Source organism: Monodon monoceros, unplaced genomic scaffold, assembly GCF_005190385.1.
Source record: "Monodon monoceros isolate NGI ecotype Baffin Bay Population unplaced genomic scaffold, NGI_Narwhal_1 Super_Scaffold_16, whole genome shotgun sequence".
Classification (NCBI taxonomy): domain Eukaryota; kingdom Metazoa; phylum Chordata; class Mammalia; order Artiodactyla; family Monodontidae; genus Monodon; species Monodon monoceros.
The window spans coordinates 86,242,800-86,262,909 of record NW_021703772.1 but is presented as its reverse complement, the minus strand read 5'-3'; the positions used below and the strand labels follow the sequence as shown (position 1 = coordinate 86,262,909).

Here is a 20,110-nt window from a genome sequence, read left to right as displayed (position 1 = left end):
CCATGCCACTCTCTCACTTTGTCCCAGCTTACCCACTGTTAGTGTTTTTTTAAAAAGTGGTAGTTGAGGATAATGTTGCTTGAGTATAGAAAACATCTTTGAAAGGATACATGGGAAATTGACAATATAGGTTTTCTGTAGAGGTGTAAACTAGGTAGCTAAGGATAGACTAGAAAGAGACTTTTGCAGTATACTCATGTATGTTTAACTTCCTGTAAATATATTATTTCAAAATAAAATAAATAAAAGTGTTCAAAAGACGATAAGCACACACTTCATATTAAACAATTGTAGGTTTTTGAGTATCATCTTATTAGGTGTTTTGACAATTTTTATCAACTAGTTTTTATAGCTACTTTGCAATAAAAACAACCCTCATTGTGAATTATTTGTATGAATTATGATTCTTCAAAGTCATGGTAGAAAGGAACACAAGAGTAATTTTGTGCTTCATAATTGGAGGCCTCTGGTGTCAGACAGGCAGACTCTCTTTTGAGGTGGGAAAAAAAATCTCTAAAACTTTTCATTCACAAAGAAAAAACCAAAAGCAGTTATTGATAATAGGTAGGTCCATTAAAGAATCTATGTCACTATTCTGGGCTTGAAATATTGTACAGATGCAGAATTAAGAAGATAGTGTTATCGTGTGGTTTCACAAAGAAAGTTTTGCATAGATCTCTAGCTATCCTAACTTAATGCAAGTAGTTGTAAAATTTATGAATCTTCCACTCTTATTGTATGTACCTTTGCAGAGTTCTGGCTATTCTTGTGATATGAAGTAGAAAATTTACTCAACTACTACCATGGATCAATTAATAAAGATAACTTATATGAAAAAATATTATCCTCAATAACTGCTAGAAATCGTCTCTTCGTTTTGGTTGTCTTTAATTGACAACTAATTTTTGTCCTATCCAGGTGTAAAATGGTTTCAAGAAATAAGAGTGGCACTGTCTTACTCTATCCATTTTGTTTCTATTTTATTGATTTTTGTTATCCTTTTATTTCTATTTTTCTGACAGAATATTTCCAGACAAGAGACTTCTAAATGAGTAAAAAGCCCAGTCTTTTTCCTGCTAAATAATACCATTGCTAACCCCATGTACACCAACCGTGTAGTAAAAGGAATAGTTTAAGCAAGAAAGTATATTAAATTCTGGAAATATTTTCCAAAGTCTGGCTGACAAAGAAGATAATGTCCAAATAAATTTTCTAATAATGTTATAACAAACCTGTGCTAGAACTTTTACGTATATTACTTCACTGAATTCTCACACAAAATTAGGAGGGAGAGATGACAGTTCTCATTAGACAAGTGAGGAAACAATACATTAAGTAACTCTGTATATGTGCATATACCTACAATAGACATGTTATCTGTATATGGGTATTTATAGGACTTAGTTACGTTTATTTCCTAGATATCATTATGAGATATGTTTTGATCTGACCTTCCGCTTCGTATTTACAAATGTAATATAACTTGGAGAGAACAAATAGCAATAGTGTTGAAACTTAGAGCCGATAACAAAGAAAACTTTCAAAAATGACTCTGTTGAAATTTAATCCTACGGATTCTCTACCCTTTGGAGTATGTAATGTATGAAATCATCCATGGAATTCAAGTAAATTCAGAATCTGTTTGGAGAAGACAGTCAAATAAAACGAACCATTGTGTATAGTGTCTGCAGAGCACAAAAAGCCTTTGACTGCATGGAATTAAGAGCAGTGTTGGAAGCTCTGAGTAAGAAAGTAATTAAAGAAATATATATTGGTATCATGAAATGCATCCTTTTTAATATTTATGATCCTAACAAATAAAGTCAATTCATTTTTGTCATTGTTGTTGTTAGAGTCTGAACAGGGCTACCTCTCCTCAGATGCCTAGACAAAAAAACCTAGAAGCCTGGAGAGAAGCATAATGTCAGTAACATCATTTTATAAGATGGCATTATACATGGAGTTATGATGGTGGGGAGATGTTTTATGTTATGCCGTTATAAAATTAAAAACGCACAAAGCAATGACACATTTGTTATACTTTCCATCTGTGGCGCTTGCTTCACAAATTTCAGTTGTACCTATTTATTATGTTATTATTTACATTCTGATGAAATCTGAGGAAAAATAAAAATAAGACATACTCATTCCTGACTCAGTTCCTGTATTGGATATAGTAGAAGGCTGCTTCACCACCTTCAAAGAGAGTAACGAAAGATATTTCATATTAGCCTGTGACATTATTTGCATGCCTTGGGCTTCTTAAGTGATTTCCAAAGAAATATGCACAGCATGAAGTCCATAGAAAGCAAGCTAACATGGCATGCCAAAATATCCCAGTGGATTTAAGAAATAAAAGCTTCTATGAATAAGGTTTTAGTATCTTAGAGAATTCCTGCTTATTTTCTTGGTTCCTCCCTCTTTCCTACTGCAAGGGGGCCACACAAAACTGGATTTGGTAGACCAGGTGGCAAAAGTGCCCATTCTCTTCATAGGTCAAACCATCTCCTCTTACAGTAAAGTCACCATTTTCAAATGTAAGCATCCTAATAGCTTCCTGGAGGTTACTGTGATACATTGTAAGGAATACATCTCTTTGGTTTTGGAATATGAAGTTTCATATTTAAAACCACTTTCCTCCTTCTTTGATAGATACCATGGCCATAGAGAGTTGATTTGGCTTGTGTTGAGTTTTCCTGAGAAGTTTTTAAATTTTCCCTAGTATTTCATGTCTTGGTCTATAGCAGCAATGAACTATTTCTACTCTTGAAGTAGTAGCTGGAAAAAAGAGTGAGTAAGAAAATAGCAATCGTGATTTTATTCTTTGTCTGGGAGCCATGCTAGAGAGTATCCTGCATGTTTATAGATCAAGTAATTAGAAATAGTTAGGTTGATCTTGAATAGGCAAGCAATTATTCAACTTATTCCACCTTCAAACCCTTTCTCAGAATCTAGATAATTATTTTTATTTAATTTGAATTACCTAAACAGCTCTTTCTGTTGTCTATAATATTTCATAAGTGTGGCATAGCCCATGTGTTGAGAAAATGTCTAGATATGATCTAGGAACATGACATCTTTCTCTGCACAGAATCTTTTGGACATCGTATTCGTTTTCTAGGGCTGCCATAACAAAGTGTCACAGACTAGGGGGGATGGGGGTGTGGGGGATTAAACAACAGAAATGTATTTCCTCTCTGTTCCAGAGGCTAGAAGACCAGGATCAAGGTGTTGGCAAGGTTGCTTTCTTCTGAGGCCTCTCTCCTTAGCTTATGGATGCGTGTCTTCTTCCTATGTCTTCACATGGTCTTCCTTTTGTGCATGTCTGTGTCCCAATCTCCTCTTCTTATAAAGACACCAGTCATACTGGAATAAGGCCATCCATATCATCTCATTTTACCTTAATTACCTCTTTAAAGGCTCTATCTCCAAATACAGTGACATGATGGGGTACAGGGGGTTGAGACTACAAATCATTCACGGGGGTGGGGGGACACAATTCAGCCCATAAGAAACATAAGGCACATTTGGGGGGTGAATTTGTCCCTGCTTTTCATTAAGGTCAAAAGAGTATTATTCTAGGGGACAGAAATAAGATGTCAAATGTCTAGAACCTAATTTATTTTCACCTGAGTAGTATTTCTGAGCACCTGGTAAAGCCCTCTCCTTTGAGGAATATAAAGCAGCCTCAAAAGCTGTATCTTTGAAAGGCACAAAATACAGTTCCTGGTATGTAGTCTCCATTCAATCTATATTTGCTTAATAAAAACTAAGTGAACAAACAGATTAACTGGTCAACCAGTCTAGTTTTCAAAGATATTGTCCTCACTGAAGTCTCATGTTGTACCCAAGGTGTTATAGGAGGGGCTTTAGCGAGTGCAGCGTGGAAAGAGGATGGTTTTGGCACGGGGTTTATATCACTGTGTTTGAGAATTTGGAACCTCTCTAATCCACTAGAAATCAGATTGAACTGTCACTTTAAGGAGCCAACACAACAGGAAAGGTCGAGCTAGTCAAATGATTCAACCAACTTCCTTTTGATCCACTCCTTTAAATGCTAAACTCAAAATCAGCCATATCCTTATAGATAAACAGTATGTTTTATCCACTTTCATATCTACCAGTTTGATTTTCTGGACAAACATATTATTATTTTTCAGATCAGTAGTCTCTCTGGCATCTCTTTCATTCATGATGTGACTTTCATGTACCCAGCAGGGCTTTCAGATAAGGTTTCCAAGTGGTCATCTGCACTGGAAGCAGATACCACATCCTTTATGAGAGTTTCATGATGTAATATGTTCTTGTCACTATATTAATGAAATCAGAGCTATTCTCTCCATATCCTGTGAAAGCTGGGCTGTCTTTTCCTCTTTATTTTTTTATTACAACAGTAAAATAAAAGTTAGTAAAGGGCTTTAAAAACTACAAGGTAAAAATGTACTTGTTTTTCAATACACAAAGAAGTGCCTCTTTATTCTTATATAACTATTCTATTCTGGATAGTCCAAGTTTATCTTCAGCTGCATTTCAACCAATACTAGGTTAACACAGTGAGTTTAGTTAAAGTCAGTCTTGACATTGCAACTTCTGGTTACACCAGTCTATAGAGCAATATATAATACAAGAGGAAAGTGTTGATTAAGCTATTAGTGATATTTAAATGTGCCTTTTTCCATGGAAATTACCATGACCTACTGTGGCTATCAAAAGGTCCATCCTTCAGTTCTCCTTTTTAAAAAAGATTATTCCTAATAGCTATTGCCAAAATTTTTAAATTTTAAATATAATAGTTTTTAGCTGGATATAGGTAAGTTTTTATTTAAAAAATAAAATACACAAAAGTCCCTTCAAGGAAGGACATCTCAAGATGGACTTGAATGCTTGGATACAATATTTAAGTATATTTTTTGTGATATCATAAAAGTCACATAGTGACTTTGAATTCTGGAGGTTAACCTATCTTCAATTCTGTTTAAATGCTTTAAGCGAAAAGCCATGACCAAAATGAATTTACGGTAGCCTAAGTAGAGGGCCAGGAGAGACCAGCACAGATTATCAGCATGATAATTGTGAGATATCTTGATTCAACCAGACTTCTTCCCAGTATTGAACTCCAGCATGTAAAGTTTTTGTTGAGTTCATATGATAGATTGCATCCCACTGAGGTAAATCCTCTAAAACAACCAGAATGGTTTATGATGTTTGCACAGTATTTCTATTGCTTTAATCCCTAATGTATTTTGCCTTTTTGGCCTTTATTCACTTTCCTCATCATATTGGTGTCTTGGAGATATATATATATATATATATATATATATATATATATATATATATATATTTTTTTTTTTTTTTTACTCTCCAAATGTTTTTCAGACACATTTTCTCATCTGATACCAACAACTATCCTTCTGAATATCTTCATTTCACAAATAAATAAATAGATATACAATGAATTAGTGGTAAATCCAGACCTGGTGTTTTGTATAATCTCTTTCTCACCCTATCATATTTCCTCTTCACTCCATCACCACATAACAATTTGCTACATCTTCTGTCCCATTCCTAATGCAGTTTCTTTTTATTGCCAATTCGCTTTATATCTGTTTATATAAGAATCTGTTCCTTCTATAAATCAGTAATTATGAAAGATCAGAGTAAGTTTACAGGTAAAAGCGTAGCCTCAAGTAAGATATTTAGGGATAAAATATAAAAATCACTATCTTTGAAGTAATAGTCAATCTACTACCACTGGCAATTGCTATTTATTTGCCTTTATCCTTTCAGCTTCTTCCAGCCAAGATTAGTCTGACCATAGTGGTTTTGAGGGGAGGCTTACATCCTGGGTTTATTACTTGTCATCCATGGAAAAGTTACTTAATCTACCCATGCCTCATTTTTCCTATCTGTAAAATAGGTGATGATAACAATAGCATGTACCTCATTGTCTTACTGAAAAAAAATTATATTAGATAATAAATGGAAAGTGCATAGCATAGTCCCTAGTATGGTGTAAGCACTGAATAACTGTTGGTTATTCTTCCTGTTGCAAAGCTTCCTGAAATATAGTCATATGAATTTTGAATTTTGTTCTGTAAAAGGTTTTTATTTTGTCAATAATAATTACCAACTCTTAGGTTCATATTAAAGATATGAACAGTATTCACATATCACATATCTAGTGTGAATCTATATGTGATTCACATATCACATATCTAGTTTTCTGTTTCTCTGCCCACCTAAGGTAAACTTCATAAATCGATATTTATTGAGTAACTTTTATAGACTCTTACAGGCTCCACTGTTGTGGTTCTCAACTGGGGATAACTTTTCACTGCCAGGAGATATTTGGCAATATCTGGAGATATTTTTCATCAGCAGCCCTGGGAAGTGCTACTGGCATCCAGTGGGCTGAGGCCGGGGATGCTACTAAATATCCTAGAATGCACAGGACAGACCCTATAACAAAGCATTACTCATCCCCAAATGTCAACAGTGCTTCACTATTGAGAAATCCTGCTCTATTGAAAAGAGGGGAAGCAGAAGACATCATCACTGCCAACAGATTAGTTAGAAAATGCCTATCAGGTAATACAAATGTGTTCCTAATGATACCTGTTAACGTGGAGACACGTATCACTTCATCTTCATTTCATCTTCAGAACTGATTGGATTCATGAGAAGGTGTGCAAATATGGACACAACTGCATGTTTAAATAAGTCACAGTGGCCTTGAAAAATATGCCTTAAAGTCCTCTGGTTTACAAGGAATCTTAACCTTGGTTGTTCACAAAAAATCTTAATATAAAAATTAGGTATTATATACCAAAAGACTCTTTCCAACCACTTGCCATATTATTTATTGAAGCTACTTGTTGAGGGGCTACAAATTATCTTTTTAAAGTGAAGACTACGTAGTAGGAACGCTAGTTTAAGTAACACAAGTTGATATGTTATATGGCATTTTGAGTGGATATAATCAAATGGTATTTATTGACTGGTAAATTATCTTTTTATGTATATTAAAATATTTCATTTTCACAGTCAATTGAATTAACTGATGTTTACTGGCATCTGCCTTTAGTTAAGCAATTATTTGTTCTTATTGTTTTCTTGCTCAAGATAAAATCATTCTCTTTTTTTACCTGCTGAACACTTTCATTTGGCGATCTTAAACCTGTGCACCAAAACGGCAATTTGTATTGGACTTTTGTGATAAATTTTTGGTAGAGATAGTTGTGTGTGTGAACATGTGTGTGTGTTGTGTGTGTGTATGTGTTTATTTAGGTTTCCACTTAAAGTTCAGTGCCAAAGCTACCGTACTTATACATTTTCTAAATGTGCTTTAAGCAATAAGTTGTACAACATTTTTAGAACATGTGTTAAGCTATTTCTCTAAGAATGGAGCTCTTAACAAAACATAAGCACTCTGCATGAGATCTTAGCAGCAAAGTGCTTAAAAGATAAAGTAAGAATTGGTACCATGGGAAGAACACCAGCTGTAGAACGCACAGGTCCATTATGAGAAGTATGGTAGTGGGTAGGGAGAAAATGATTTAATCAGGAGTAAAACCAATTTTATTATAAGGGCACGCAGGGGGTGTGGCACCATAGTGAGAGGGACATTTCAAAATATCTGACAGATTTCAACAACGTGAAAAACCCGTTCTTTAAAGTGACAGTAAACCCCATCAGGTCTCCCTTTTTGATGCTATTGTTAACAGTTGACTGTTTAAAGCTGGCCTGCTAAGATGCTGTCGTCCTATTTCAATAGTGTGTAGCCAAATAAAAGACTAATTGTTGAAATACAATCAATCAAAAATGATTGCAGGGCAGAAAGAAGGTCTCCTCTGCTGATTTTGTTGTGGATCAAATTATTGTGTTATGGCCGAGGTAGGAATGAAGGCTGAAAGGGGAGAAGAAAATAGCCCGTCTGAAATAAACAGATTCACCTTCATTCCTTCTCTTTGCAAACAGCCAATTGAGCAGGAACATAACTTACTAGCCCTGGGAATAATAGTCCATTTAGAAAAAAAGATCTGATAAAGATTTCGGCTAATATTTTTAAAAGGACATGAAGACTATTAGCAGAACAGCCCATGCAGAGATCCCCTATAGTGACAATTCTCAGCTTTTCTTACATTTTTGGTGTCAATTCTCCTCTGCATTCATAAAACTGACACAAGCAAGCATCTGAATGTGAGCTTCAGACATCGGTAAGGAAACACAATTCTAGTTGACCAAATACCTATTAAGTTCTTGCCAAGATACTCTGCTTTCCCATTAACCCCCAGGTTGTCCAGAATGACTAGCTTTAGTTTTCATTAAGCCCAGAATCCAAAATCTTTTCTGTGTTGTACGTTCAGAAAGACAAATGCTGTGGATCAGCAGCAATGCTTTTATGCCTGCTTCCTTTTAGTTGTATGCAAAGATGTCACTTTCAGACCCTATTACATCCACTTTTTGGGTGAGAATGATTCCAGACTTTCATACTGAAGACGAAAAGGAAGGAAATAATTGCCCAGCGCCTCTTTATTTCTTCTAAGAACTTTATTGTGGCCTTTATTTTCTTTAATATTTAAATGTCTCAACTCACTCAAGCTTCCCAAGCAAACATTTCCGTTATTTCTAAGAGGAGTTGGTAAGCACTTGTGGTTTGTCTTTAGTGTGTTATCATTTTTGACAGCTTTGCATAGCCTACGTAGGCCAACAGGGGTCTGTCTAATATTGTTGCTGGGCACATTTTCCTTGCTGAGATGAAAACTAAAAAAAGATATTTTTGAAGCAGTAAGAAGGAATTAATATCCTTTCTCACTCACTATTCTATTCCTTGCTGACTTTATATTCAGTGAAAAAAGGAAAAAAGTGTTACCCGTTATTCCCTTGTACATAGCAAGGCTAACACATGTAAAGCAATAACTCATTTTCTATTGCCATGTTTAGCATATGTCTCCTGTTGGCTCAGCAAGGCCTTTAGGCCGGTCCCTTGAGCCGGCCATCATTGGCAACTCTTAGCCCCTCGGCCTCAAAACCAAATAGCTTTGAATCATGTTGAGCTGTGATGCTAATTTTCATACTGATGCATTATGGGAATAAATGTATCTGACATACTGTGTCAATGGCACTGTCTCTTTGTGTCTCTTGTTTTTTGTTAGCTGCACTCCTACAGATGGTATTCCATTGAAAATGTTCCCGTCCTACGGAAAAAAGGAAAAAAAAAAAAAAAAAAAAACCATGCACAGCACCAAACCTCTAGGTGCAGAAGGCTGTTAACGGTTGCTGATGATAGCAGGCAAACATTAACATAATAATTAGTGTCTTGTAATTGTTTCATTAAAACCAGTTGTTCCATTTCTCCTCGTGTTTTCCCAGAAGAGAAGCTGAATTTGGACGACAGCCAGTGGGAGGACATCCACGTTGTCACCGGAGCACTGAAGATGTTTTTCCGGGAGCTGCCTGAGCCGCTCTTCCCTTACGGCTTCTTTGAGCGGTTTGTGGAGGCGATCAGTAAGTACCTTACAGACAGGAGCGGTTGGTGCAATAACCTGGCAGTGTGGAATTGCTATTAAGTAAATAATAAGAATGGTGATAATAGCAATCATGGTGATGATAATATCCCCAATGCTCCACAGCTTTCATTTTAGTTTTGGTGTTTTTGATGGCTTATTCTTATTTCTGCAATATTATCTAAGTGTTTTGAAAAATTAAGAAAAAAAGAAGAAGGCATCCTGTTTAGGGTGGCCAGTTTTCAACTAAGCCTCCTCAAATGAAAATAGCTTCTCATGCAATCTGCTTTACAGGGGCCACCTTCCGCCTCCCTAGCCCCTACCTTTATACTTTCAGAATCACAGTGAGTTTAACTGAGTTCAAGGAGATTTTGAAAAAGAACCGAAGTGAATTAACTATTACATTTCATTAAAGAGGTGTTAGATCATCAGCTGAGGCATCACCTTCTCAAGGCTTGCTCACCCTACACCCACCAACACTAGTAAAGAGTTGGCTACAATTTGCGTACAAACAGTGTGAATATTAAATTAAGTAATGGAAAGTTTCTTCTGTTAAGCTGGTGGCCTTATGGGAGGTTGAGTTGTATCACTTACTAGCCAATAGTCGTTGTATACTCCCTGAAACTTCCTTTCTCTTATTTTCTCATTCATAACACACGCACACGCGCGTGCGCACACACACGTAAAAACGAATGAATGAATGAATGAAAATCTTTCCAAATGCAAGGAAACTTCTGCTTTTGATTCTCGGAGCAGCAACGATTAGTACATCTCTAAATTTAACATCTTAGGGTGTACTTACTATGATTGTGACAGCTTGGAAAAAGTTTCCTGGCAAGCAAGCTGATTCAAGGAGGAAAAAGAAAGAAGAAAGAAAGGTAAAATTAAAAAGCTTGCAAGCCTGGCAGGAGCTTAATTAAAGTCCAAATGAGAATAATCTCCAAGAAAAAAAAGTGCTCTACTTAGGAGGTCTGATCTTGGATGGCTGTGTGTACAGTGTTCCCATTAGGGGGAGTGGGATATGGGGAGCCTGTTGGAAACAGCCCCTCAATATGCCCTTTTATTCTGTTTTTCATTTCACAAAAGTCTTCACGCTTGTTTAAAGCTCTGGCAAAATGATATCAAGAAGAATAAAGCAGAGCTTATTCTCCCAAGGTCTTTCTCTTGCTGCCTGCTCACAATTTCAGATGTTGTTGTTGTTGAATAGAGTAGCAGTGCTTTAAATATGGGTTTTGAAGCGAGGCTGGAGCTCATATTCCCTGTCAGAGTTTTTATTTCATGAGCCCTCTGCTTCTCAAGAAGAACAGTATTTTATAGTTCCCAGGCTCTCTTAACTTCTTTTTAAAAGGAGGAATAAAGAAAAAATAAACAAGCATGAATTTCCCTAACAGTTGATTCTGATATTCCATCTTGGAACACTCAAGCATGGAAGATCACTCATAATGCGAAGACAGTGTTCTGGTAAGACATTGGGGGCTTTTGCATTTGGGTACATATTTCTGATTATGTATGTTTAGAGAATTCATACAAATTTCACATCGTGGTCGCCATACTTTTAAGTGAGAATTGTCTCATTTGGAAATATACTTGTGCATGTGCTGATTTGAGGGCTATGATGTAGGATACCCATCGTTTAAGCTTCCTTTAGTTAACCTGATTCTGAAGATATTAGGCAAGCCATTCCCTTAGTCTAAGAGATGTGGGAAGCAGGCCCTCAAACCCATGAGAGGTTGTGTCCTTTGAATTTCCATAAAGAGGAGGACGATCTCTGGTCTATCCTAGACTTGACTCCAAACTGGACAGAATTTCAGAATTATTGGCATGGTCAGAACTTAACAAAGCAGAATTGAGGTAGGCAGCATGCTGTTGTGACTGATGGCTATTGAGAGGATTTTTTCCAGCACCTGTCAAATAGGCTATGGAGAAAATGAACGAGAGAGTGCTTTAGAAAGTCCTTTAAAGATGTAAGATACTGAACAAATGCTAACAGTGTTTCTCCAGATGAGCTTCGTTTGAGAAAGTAATCTAGAAGCAAAGAGATGGGAGTTTTTCCTTCATTGCTCAAGGCAAGGAGAATCACCCTCAGCAGGCTTGCCTTACCTAACTCATGTAGTACGTAGTATTTTTAATATGTCAAATGGAGGGACTAACCAAGAGGCTGATATGGCTGAGAAATATGATGTTGGAAAGGGACATATGTTTGCTAATCCATGCATTTTTGACATAACCTTGACATTAGTTCTTGAATTCTCAACTCAGCTTGAGGTTGTAGTTCATGTTTAAATATCCTTAAGCAATGGCAGAATGGCCACATAGTTCCTTGGAAATGGCAAAACCACACCAGAGGAGGCACTTTTACTCCACGGTGCACTAACTGAGTAAAAAAGTTTTTCCAAAATATAAGGACATCCATATCCAGTCCCAGAGAAGTGCTGGGCTTTATCATAGCTCTCGCTGCCTCTTGTAAAATCTATACCATGAGAAGCTCAACAGACCTGCCCATGAATTCTTCACTCTTTATGAAAAGGAACCAGCCCGGTGAGGTCTGTCTGCAGGGGAGACGTCCATATAGGCTGGCTCTAGGCTTCTGTGACCATCTTCATCCATCACTTCTTTGCTCTGTACCTGTGGAAGGTTGACCCTAGCCAACTGTATCGCAGAGGTGCTCTTGAGGGCTGGCTTCCTGCTGCTACAGTCAGTGGAAGTCTCTGGTGATAGATGGCAGAGGGAGGGGGAAGGAAAAGACCATCCAGTTTTTTTAGTTTATCCTCCACCCCCTATCCCTTGCCCACCCATCTGCCTCAGATAGCTTATCTACCTGAGGATCCATGATGTCCTCCATGTCTTCAGCCCATTCTGGTTCCATCTTCCATCTGGTGATGTGGACCCTCCTCCCTTTGTCCCTCCAGCCTGGTAGTGGCTTCCTGCAGTGGCTGGTTTCTTGGTGACTTCAGGCTTCCTTATTTGGCTCTCAGCTTCTTCATCACATGGGTAACCAGTTCCCTGCATCAAAATCATTCCCTCTGTTGGTGTAAATGCTTGAAGTGATGTCTGGTCTCTGGTTAGCCACTAGCAAAACTCCATGCCAGTCACTGTCATGGTTCATGTAGCTATAACTTTATTTTCCTTTACTGTTTCACTACCCCCAGGCCCAGTTTGTGAAGGCTTAAGATTTCTATTTGGCCCCAAATTGAGAGATCTTCTGTTACCCTTTCATGACAGAGTGAAAAGGTGAATAGACCAAAAGGAATTTTACATCCAACTGGAATGCTTTGCTTCTGAAGAAGAAATGTTTTTTCGTGTACAAGCAATTAATGATCATTTGTGCTATTTGAAATACTGTTAATTTTTATTATATGTTTGAAAGTCATCATTACATATTCCAAGAAGAGGGAACAGAAGGCATTTACTTTTTTAAGTAGTTTCTTTTTGGACCAAAAACAAGCATTAATATGATAAGAACCAACAATTGCCATAGTGATTCCCTGTCTGATAACACCCATTGGGGTAACAAAAACACTAGCGATTGTTTCATATTTCAGAATCCAAGTACTGCAGCTATTGATCTGAAATTCTATACTTGAGGTCAATGCAACTGGGTCACCTGCAGGTTATTTCATGGGGATTTAACCCACTGACTGCAAGGACTTAATTCTCTGGAAATGACTTGTGTTGAAGGCATTATTAATACTGTAAATGTGAACTCAGTACAAAAACACGACTTTAGAGTTTATGATAGGTGATGCAATCTTGTGGCTAAAAGCCTGCAGGGGGTCTGGACATTTCCAGTACGTCTAAATCCTATGAAATGTACGAAGTTTTTCCTCTATTTCCATCTCTTTTGTTCTGGTACCTCTACCGATCCAAAGAAAAGAGACAACAAACAGTGTCTTTTCTATTTTACTATCTGCATTTTTCCAAAATTCCTGGGAAAGGGAAAGAGAGGAGGAAAACTTGTTGACACTTTTTATAATTATCTAATTTATTTCTGAAAATAACACAGGAGACACAGAAGAAATGGAAAAATCATGTGGAAAGTAATTTCTAGCCCATAAAGTTACTATGAGAATAATACAACATAACATTTTCTTTATATTAGGTGCTCAATAAATGATTTGAAAGAAATTCATTTTTCAGAGGAAAAAAGTAAGTCACAAAATATTTCCCAAGTTCATATGGCTCAGAAGATTAGGTTTAGCATTAAGCTGCAGACTCTAAAACATAAATACTTTCCATCATCCTACATTGCATTTCTGGGACTGTTTATCTAAAAGAAATCTTGCTGGAAGAATAACTAACAACTAACGAGCTGTTGCCAAATATCTGTCTGTTACATCATCCTATATAAAACCTATATATCCCATATCATTCTATGTAAGATCGTGTCATTTCTGTCTTTTTTTTTTAACCAAGTTTAGAATGAAATGATCAGAAATTTTAGTATTGGAGTTCTAGGTTAGAAATAAGTTAAAACTTTCCAAGAGTGAGCTATGTTTCAATATTTACTATTAGATATTAAAAGCATCAGTGCTTTAAATATTGCCCTCTTTGAGTACATTTTAACCCTCCACTGTATTATTTTTGTAACCGATTGTTCACCTATCCCCTTTTGAAATTCATTTAGATATATACAATGTTACTTTCCTATTTCATATGAGTACCTGTTTCAAGCTGAAGTGTTATTAATGTTCCTTTTTACAGTTCTTCACTTTTATCAAATTACAACATGCACCAAACCAGATTCTATAGAGGAGTTTATGATGAAAAGTGATGGATTGGGCCCTATCACTTCACATCCCCAGGCTTTTTCATGAGAGGAAACCTCCTTCAACTATTTCAGTTTTCATCTCTTTTAGTAGTTACTTTCATAACTCTGGATAATATCTCTACTTCTTGACTTATCTACTATAGATAATACCTAATATGAAATATTAATTTATTCTACTTCACTTCCTCCAGCATTTGATAGTCATATTATTATATGTAGATGTTGAATAATACACATAAACCTCTGTTTCTTGTTTCATTCAGCATTCTACGGTAACTCCTAACTTTCCTTTGTAAGGTAAATATATTTTCCTTTCTACCCTTTCCTTTACCTCTCTTCCTTTCTTTCACAATCTCTGGTTATTAACTCCTTTAAATTTTAATAGTTTGACCAATTAGAAAACTAATAAACAGTGTTGATATTTGCATTACTATGAGTTTGTAAGTCTTGTTCATTACTTGTCCAAGAGGTTTCACAAAGATTCCTTCTTTAGAATTCACTGTCACAATCCCTACACTTGTCAAAGAGTGTTCCTCACCAGGTCCAATAGAATCTATTTTATTACACTCCAAAAGTTGCTTAAACTCTTGGCCACATTTGGTTCCCTTTATAGTTGGATCGTGCTTTTCTTGTGCAGATTTTTTATTTATTTTTTTCCTGGCCTCTGTAATTGCTTTTCTTTTTCTTTGCTTTTTTTCTTTTATAATGTCCTTACTCATTTCTGACACTATTGTACAGAGTCCCGATTTACCAGGATGGCTTCTTTCTAGAGGCTTCTGCCATTCTAATTCATATTGGAGTGGTGCTTCCAGGGCTGCTTCAGGGTGTTCAGATTTCTTTGTGTTTTCTGAATTAGAGGCACTGGTTCCTATAGGGTATGTGTATTAGTTTCCTATTGCTGCCGTAACAAATTACCTTGAATTCAGTGGCCTAAAATAACAGTGATTTATTACCACATATTTCTATAGGACAGAAGTCTGAAGCTTAGTCTCACTGAGCTAAAATCAGAGTGCCGGAAGGACTATATTCTGGAGGCTCTGCAGGAGAATCCACTTCCTTGCTTTTTCTAGCTTCTAGAGGTTGCCTGCATGCCTTAGCCAGTGGTCCCCTTCCACCTCCTTCACAGGCAGCAGTCACATGACATCACATCACTCTGACCTCTTCTGTAGTCAGTCTCTCTCTGACTTTCTCCTCAGTCCATTTTCCAGTTTTGAGGACCTTTGTGATTATATTGGGCACCCCCTGGATCATCCAGGATACTTCCCCATCTCAAGGTCCTTAATTTAATCATATCTACAAAATCTCTTCTGCCATGTAAAGTAACATATTCACATTCTCTAGGAAGTAAAGTATGGACATCTCTATGGAGCCATTTTTTTTTTTGCCTACACCTTCTCTACACCCATGTCACAAATGCGCTTCATCCATCAATTTTCTTCTTCCTGTCTCAAATCTAAAGAATCATCAGAGTTGAGATAACAGTGAAACCATAGGTTGATTAGTAGATGAGCGGGAAATAAAGAGAAATGACCTCGTGAATTTCCTTACAAGATGTTTTATCTATTATTTGTGTGGGATAGGCTTAGAGATTTGTGTCAGGCCTGGGCCAAAGCTCATTTATTCAAGGACTGTCTGATAATTTCACCTTGGTCACCTTCACCTCAGCTCTGTGCTGCTCTTGCTAGAGCATGATTTAGGGTTTGTTGATTTGTTGTATTTTAAATTTCCAAAGCTGCCTTTTGTGTATAAAAATAATTACTTTTCCTTCCACCCCTGAGCAGGGCCCCATCATGGGAATGCAATCAATGCTAACTCCAAGATCAAAACAACCTTATGGGTCCAATAGCAGTCCCCTTATCCTCATTTTCAGTTACTCTTAAACAATATTATATATATAATGTTTATTATATATCATGTTTATTATGCATCATATTGTTATATATCGTGTTTATTTAATATATGTGCATATACATATATATATGTATTTATGTATATAACACTTGGAGATTAGGCAAGCCAGCAACAAACTGAGACAGCAAAGATACTTCATACAAGTCTTCAATTTAAAGGTTGTAGTCACACACTCATTTGAAGACAATATTTATGCCTAGTTTTGCTACACACTGATCAGTTAAGCAGTAAAACAAATTGTGAGAAATGGTATCCATAAGGTTGACTAAGCATCTTTAAAAATCAAGGCACCGAAGGTAGAGCATACCCCATGCCTAGTCCTTAAATATAACTCATCCTACTATACATCTGTCAGTCACACCATCCTCGTATAAAAATGATCTAGGGCTTCCCTGGTGGTGTAGTGGTTGAGAGTCCGCCTGCCGATGCAGGGGACACGGGTTCGTGCCCCGGTCCGGGAAGATCCCACATGCCGCGGAGCGGCTGGGCCCGTGAGCCATGGCCGCTGAGCCTGCGCGTCTGGAGCCTGTGCGCCGCAACGGGAGAGGCCACAACAGTGAGAGGCCCGCGTACCATAAAAAAAAAAAAATCTAAATTAAAGACATTGCCTTATGTCAGAAAGTATCTATTGCATGTCTTAATGGTTTTTTTCCTATGGCCATCATGCCATTTTACCTTTAAACTATACTTTCAATAAGTAATTGGGAAAATAAACTAGTCAAGTATATTTGCAAATATTTTCTTTACTCTTGACTTTATCTTGCCCTTTGGTCAAACTATTTCTGATGCATCATCAACTCCATGATGACACTCTGGGAGAAAAGAAACAGAGCTTGCAAGGCACTTGACTATGAATAGTTGCTAAACATGAAAGCATGATAGTGACAAATTACCTTAAGACCAGAGAAAGGAAAAAACAGGGTTTAAAGGGTCACCACAGAGAAAGCAGAGATATAAAAATAATGTTGTACAAAAATATTCTCTACAGCACCATTTCAAGGAAATTTGAAATTAAAATAAAGGTAGATTTTACAAATACTCCCCTTTAACTACAGTTTCCACTGCAAGCTCACAGACTTGGCGGGGTTTTTGTTGTGGTTGCTTTTTAATCAGTGTGTTTGTGTGTGTGTGTGTGTGTGTGTGTGTGTGTGTGTGTGTGTGTTTTAGCCAACTAGAAATTTTATGGCTGATGCCTAGCTTGTCTCTTAACTCATTCTAATTATATTCATAATTAAATTGTAAAAAAAAAATAGTTGACTAGAGCCAAATGGCTTGCACAGGTGTCTTTTTGTAGGAATGGTTTAGTGCTAGATAATAAACAACTGGACCTCCATCTACTTAATTTGGCTTAATGAAAAGTCCTTTATAAGTAAAACTAGAAGGTGATTCAGAACTAAAATTGGACCTCGACGCTGAAATTAATTGAGTGGTAACACATCAGCTCCATTAGAAAACGTGGTGCTTGTCTTTTTGCTTTTCCTTAAAACTTTCTTGCACTTCTTTCTTCCATAGCCTTATGAGGTCAGTTTTCAAAGCAATAAACTTCAAGCTGAGCGATGAGCCAGTCAGCCTTCGTGAGTCAGCTTCCTGAGCATCCCTGCTCCCACTGAAGAGAGGTGCTTTTAAAAAATATATAGCAAAATGCAGAATTTCTCGTCAGTACCTCAGTGGAAAACAGTTATCGTGACCCTGTCCTCTAATGTAGATTTAGGTCACTGGTTTTCATGGGCTGTTATCAGGGTCACAGCATCAATAGATCCTAATGAAAATGAGGGTTTGTGGCCTTTGAGATGCCAGTCTCATTTCACATTCTCAGGTTAACACCAGTACTGCTTTGTGATCACCACAGAGAGACCTTCCAAAAAGTTTTCTGCCGACCCACTCCCAACTCTGATTCTGGCCACATTTCTGGGAGAATGACCTCTCCTACTTCCCCAGTAGGTTTCTTTTCTCTCACCCAGTCCAGCGTGGTTCTAATTATAAAAATAAGCTAATGATGAAACTGGCTTGCCGTTTCCTTTTGAGGAAAAGCCAAATTCTTTGTGAGGTCTTCAAAGCCCTTCATGTCTGGTTACCTGAAAGTTCTCTTGCCTGGACCATGTCCTTCAAGCCTGCTGATCTCCTGGCCTTTCCTTGAATACCCCAGGTATATGGAAGGTCTTTGTCTGCTCAACCCCTCTGCTACAGGCATGTCCCCATGTTGCCACTCACATGTTCACTTTTCAGTGAGGCCTACCTCATCAGAGAAGCTAACATTTCTACCTGTGGGGCACACCACCACCTCCATTCAAATTCTGAGTCCACTATTTACTACCTTTAAGACCTTGAGCAAGTCCTCAACCTCTCTTCACCTCAATTTCTACAACTAGAAAAAGGATGTAAAAGTAGTATCTTCCCCATGGGGGCTGTAGGGAGTTTAATGAAATGCTAATTATGACAAGGCACTTATTTACGGGTTTCTGGCACTTGACATTCAGTGAACGTAAGCTAGTAATATCAAATCAGTGTACAATCAGCCTATCCTTTGGGCCACACTCTCAAATGACCTTCCTGTCCATTCCCACAATCTTTCCACTCCTCCGATAACGTGTCTCAAGTGACACATATGATCATCTTTATTCTGCTTTAATATTTGTTTCCAGAATTCCAGACAGCACCAAATATGTTTAAGATAATAATCCAGGATATTCTCTTGCTTTGAGATCCAGCACATCCCACTTTTCTTTATCTCATGACATCTCTCCTTTGTTCTGTCAGCAGTTCCCAGCCCAACTCCACCTGACTATTCCAAAGCCTGTTACTTCATTATAGAACATACATCTTAATCATAACTCAGAGGCTAACCATCTTCTCCAACCTGACGCTGCCTTACTTCTACTGGATATTAATAAATGTAACATTGATAGTGACACCAGAAAAGACAACTTCAAAGTAATGCCTTCTCCCAGTCGGGAAATTAGCTTCCTTGCTGATGGTGTTCCTGTGTTTTCTCTTGTGAAGGTTATAGGCTCATTGGCAGGAGAGGAGTTTAGGGTGTGGAAGGGGGAGGCTAGACACCAGCCTGTGCACATATTCGTAACACTGTAGATCTTTCTCACAGAAAAAAACATTCAAAGAGTTGTCAACTAAACCGTATTCGACAAGAAGTCATTCCTCCTCATACACAACGCATAGACACAGGGACACACACACACACTCACGCACATTCTCCAAAGCGGAAATGTTTCATTTTTTTTTCTTTTCAGCTCTCACAACTCATGACATTCTAGCTTTAAAAGGTAGACTTATTTTGGAGAATTCCCTGGCGGTCCAGTGGTTAGGACTCTACGATTTCACTGCCGAGAGCCCAGTTCAATCCTTGGTCGGGGAATTAAGATCCCACAAGCCACGTGGTACGGCCAAAAAGAAAAAACTTTTACAATTATCTCAAGAGAACTTTCCTATTAATCTCCCTGAGCTATTTTTGAACCTTGATATGGGGTGAGAACTGATCCCTTACCCTGTTTCCTCTTGCTTGCTTACAGGCAGGCACATGCTCTCATCGGCTCAGGCACCTGTCCTTACTCTAATTCTCCACCTCTCAGTTGATAACAGAGTTTTCTTCTAATAGCTTCTAGGGCTATCACGAGCTCCTTGAAATGCAGCATGTCTTCATTGGCTCACTCTTTATTGTTTTGGAGAGTTAAACTTTAGAAGTGATGTCTGCCAGAGTACTATACATCTCCTGGGGGAATTCTGCTCATGTTGGAACAGCACAATATACTTGCTGAGAATTGCCATGTGGTTTGGAGATTGGAGCCTTTCCCTAAGGATCGACTCACACATTTTCTACCTACACTTTGGGAAACAGAAACATGGAAAATGGATACCCTTTTATAGAAAGCAAGTAGCAGTGCTGGTTTTATAAGTTAAAGTAATATGCTTG

General features: G+C 37.5%; 1 protein-coding gene across 1 annotated transcript in view; it reads left to right on the top strand.

The window, feature by feature from the left end:
• ARHGAP15 (Rho GTPase activating protein 15) overlaps positions 1 to 20,110 on the top strand; it is a 604,198-nt gene that overhangs the window by 467,373 nt on the left and 116,715 nt on the right. The window contains exon 12 of the mRNA XM_029224609.1: positions 9,373 to 9,507. Coding sequence (XP_029080442.1) covers positions 9,373 to 9,507 — 135 coding nt within the window. The remainder of the gene's footprint in view (positions 1 to 9,372; positions 9,508 to 20,110) is intronic.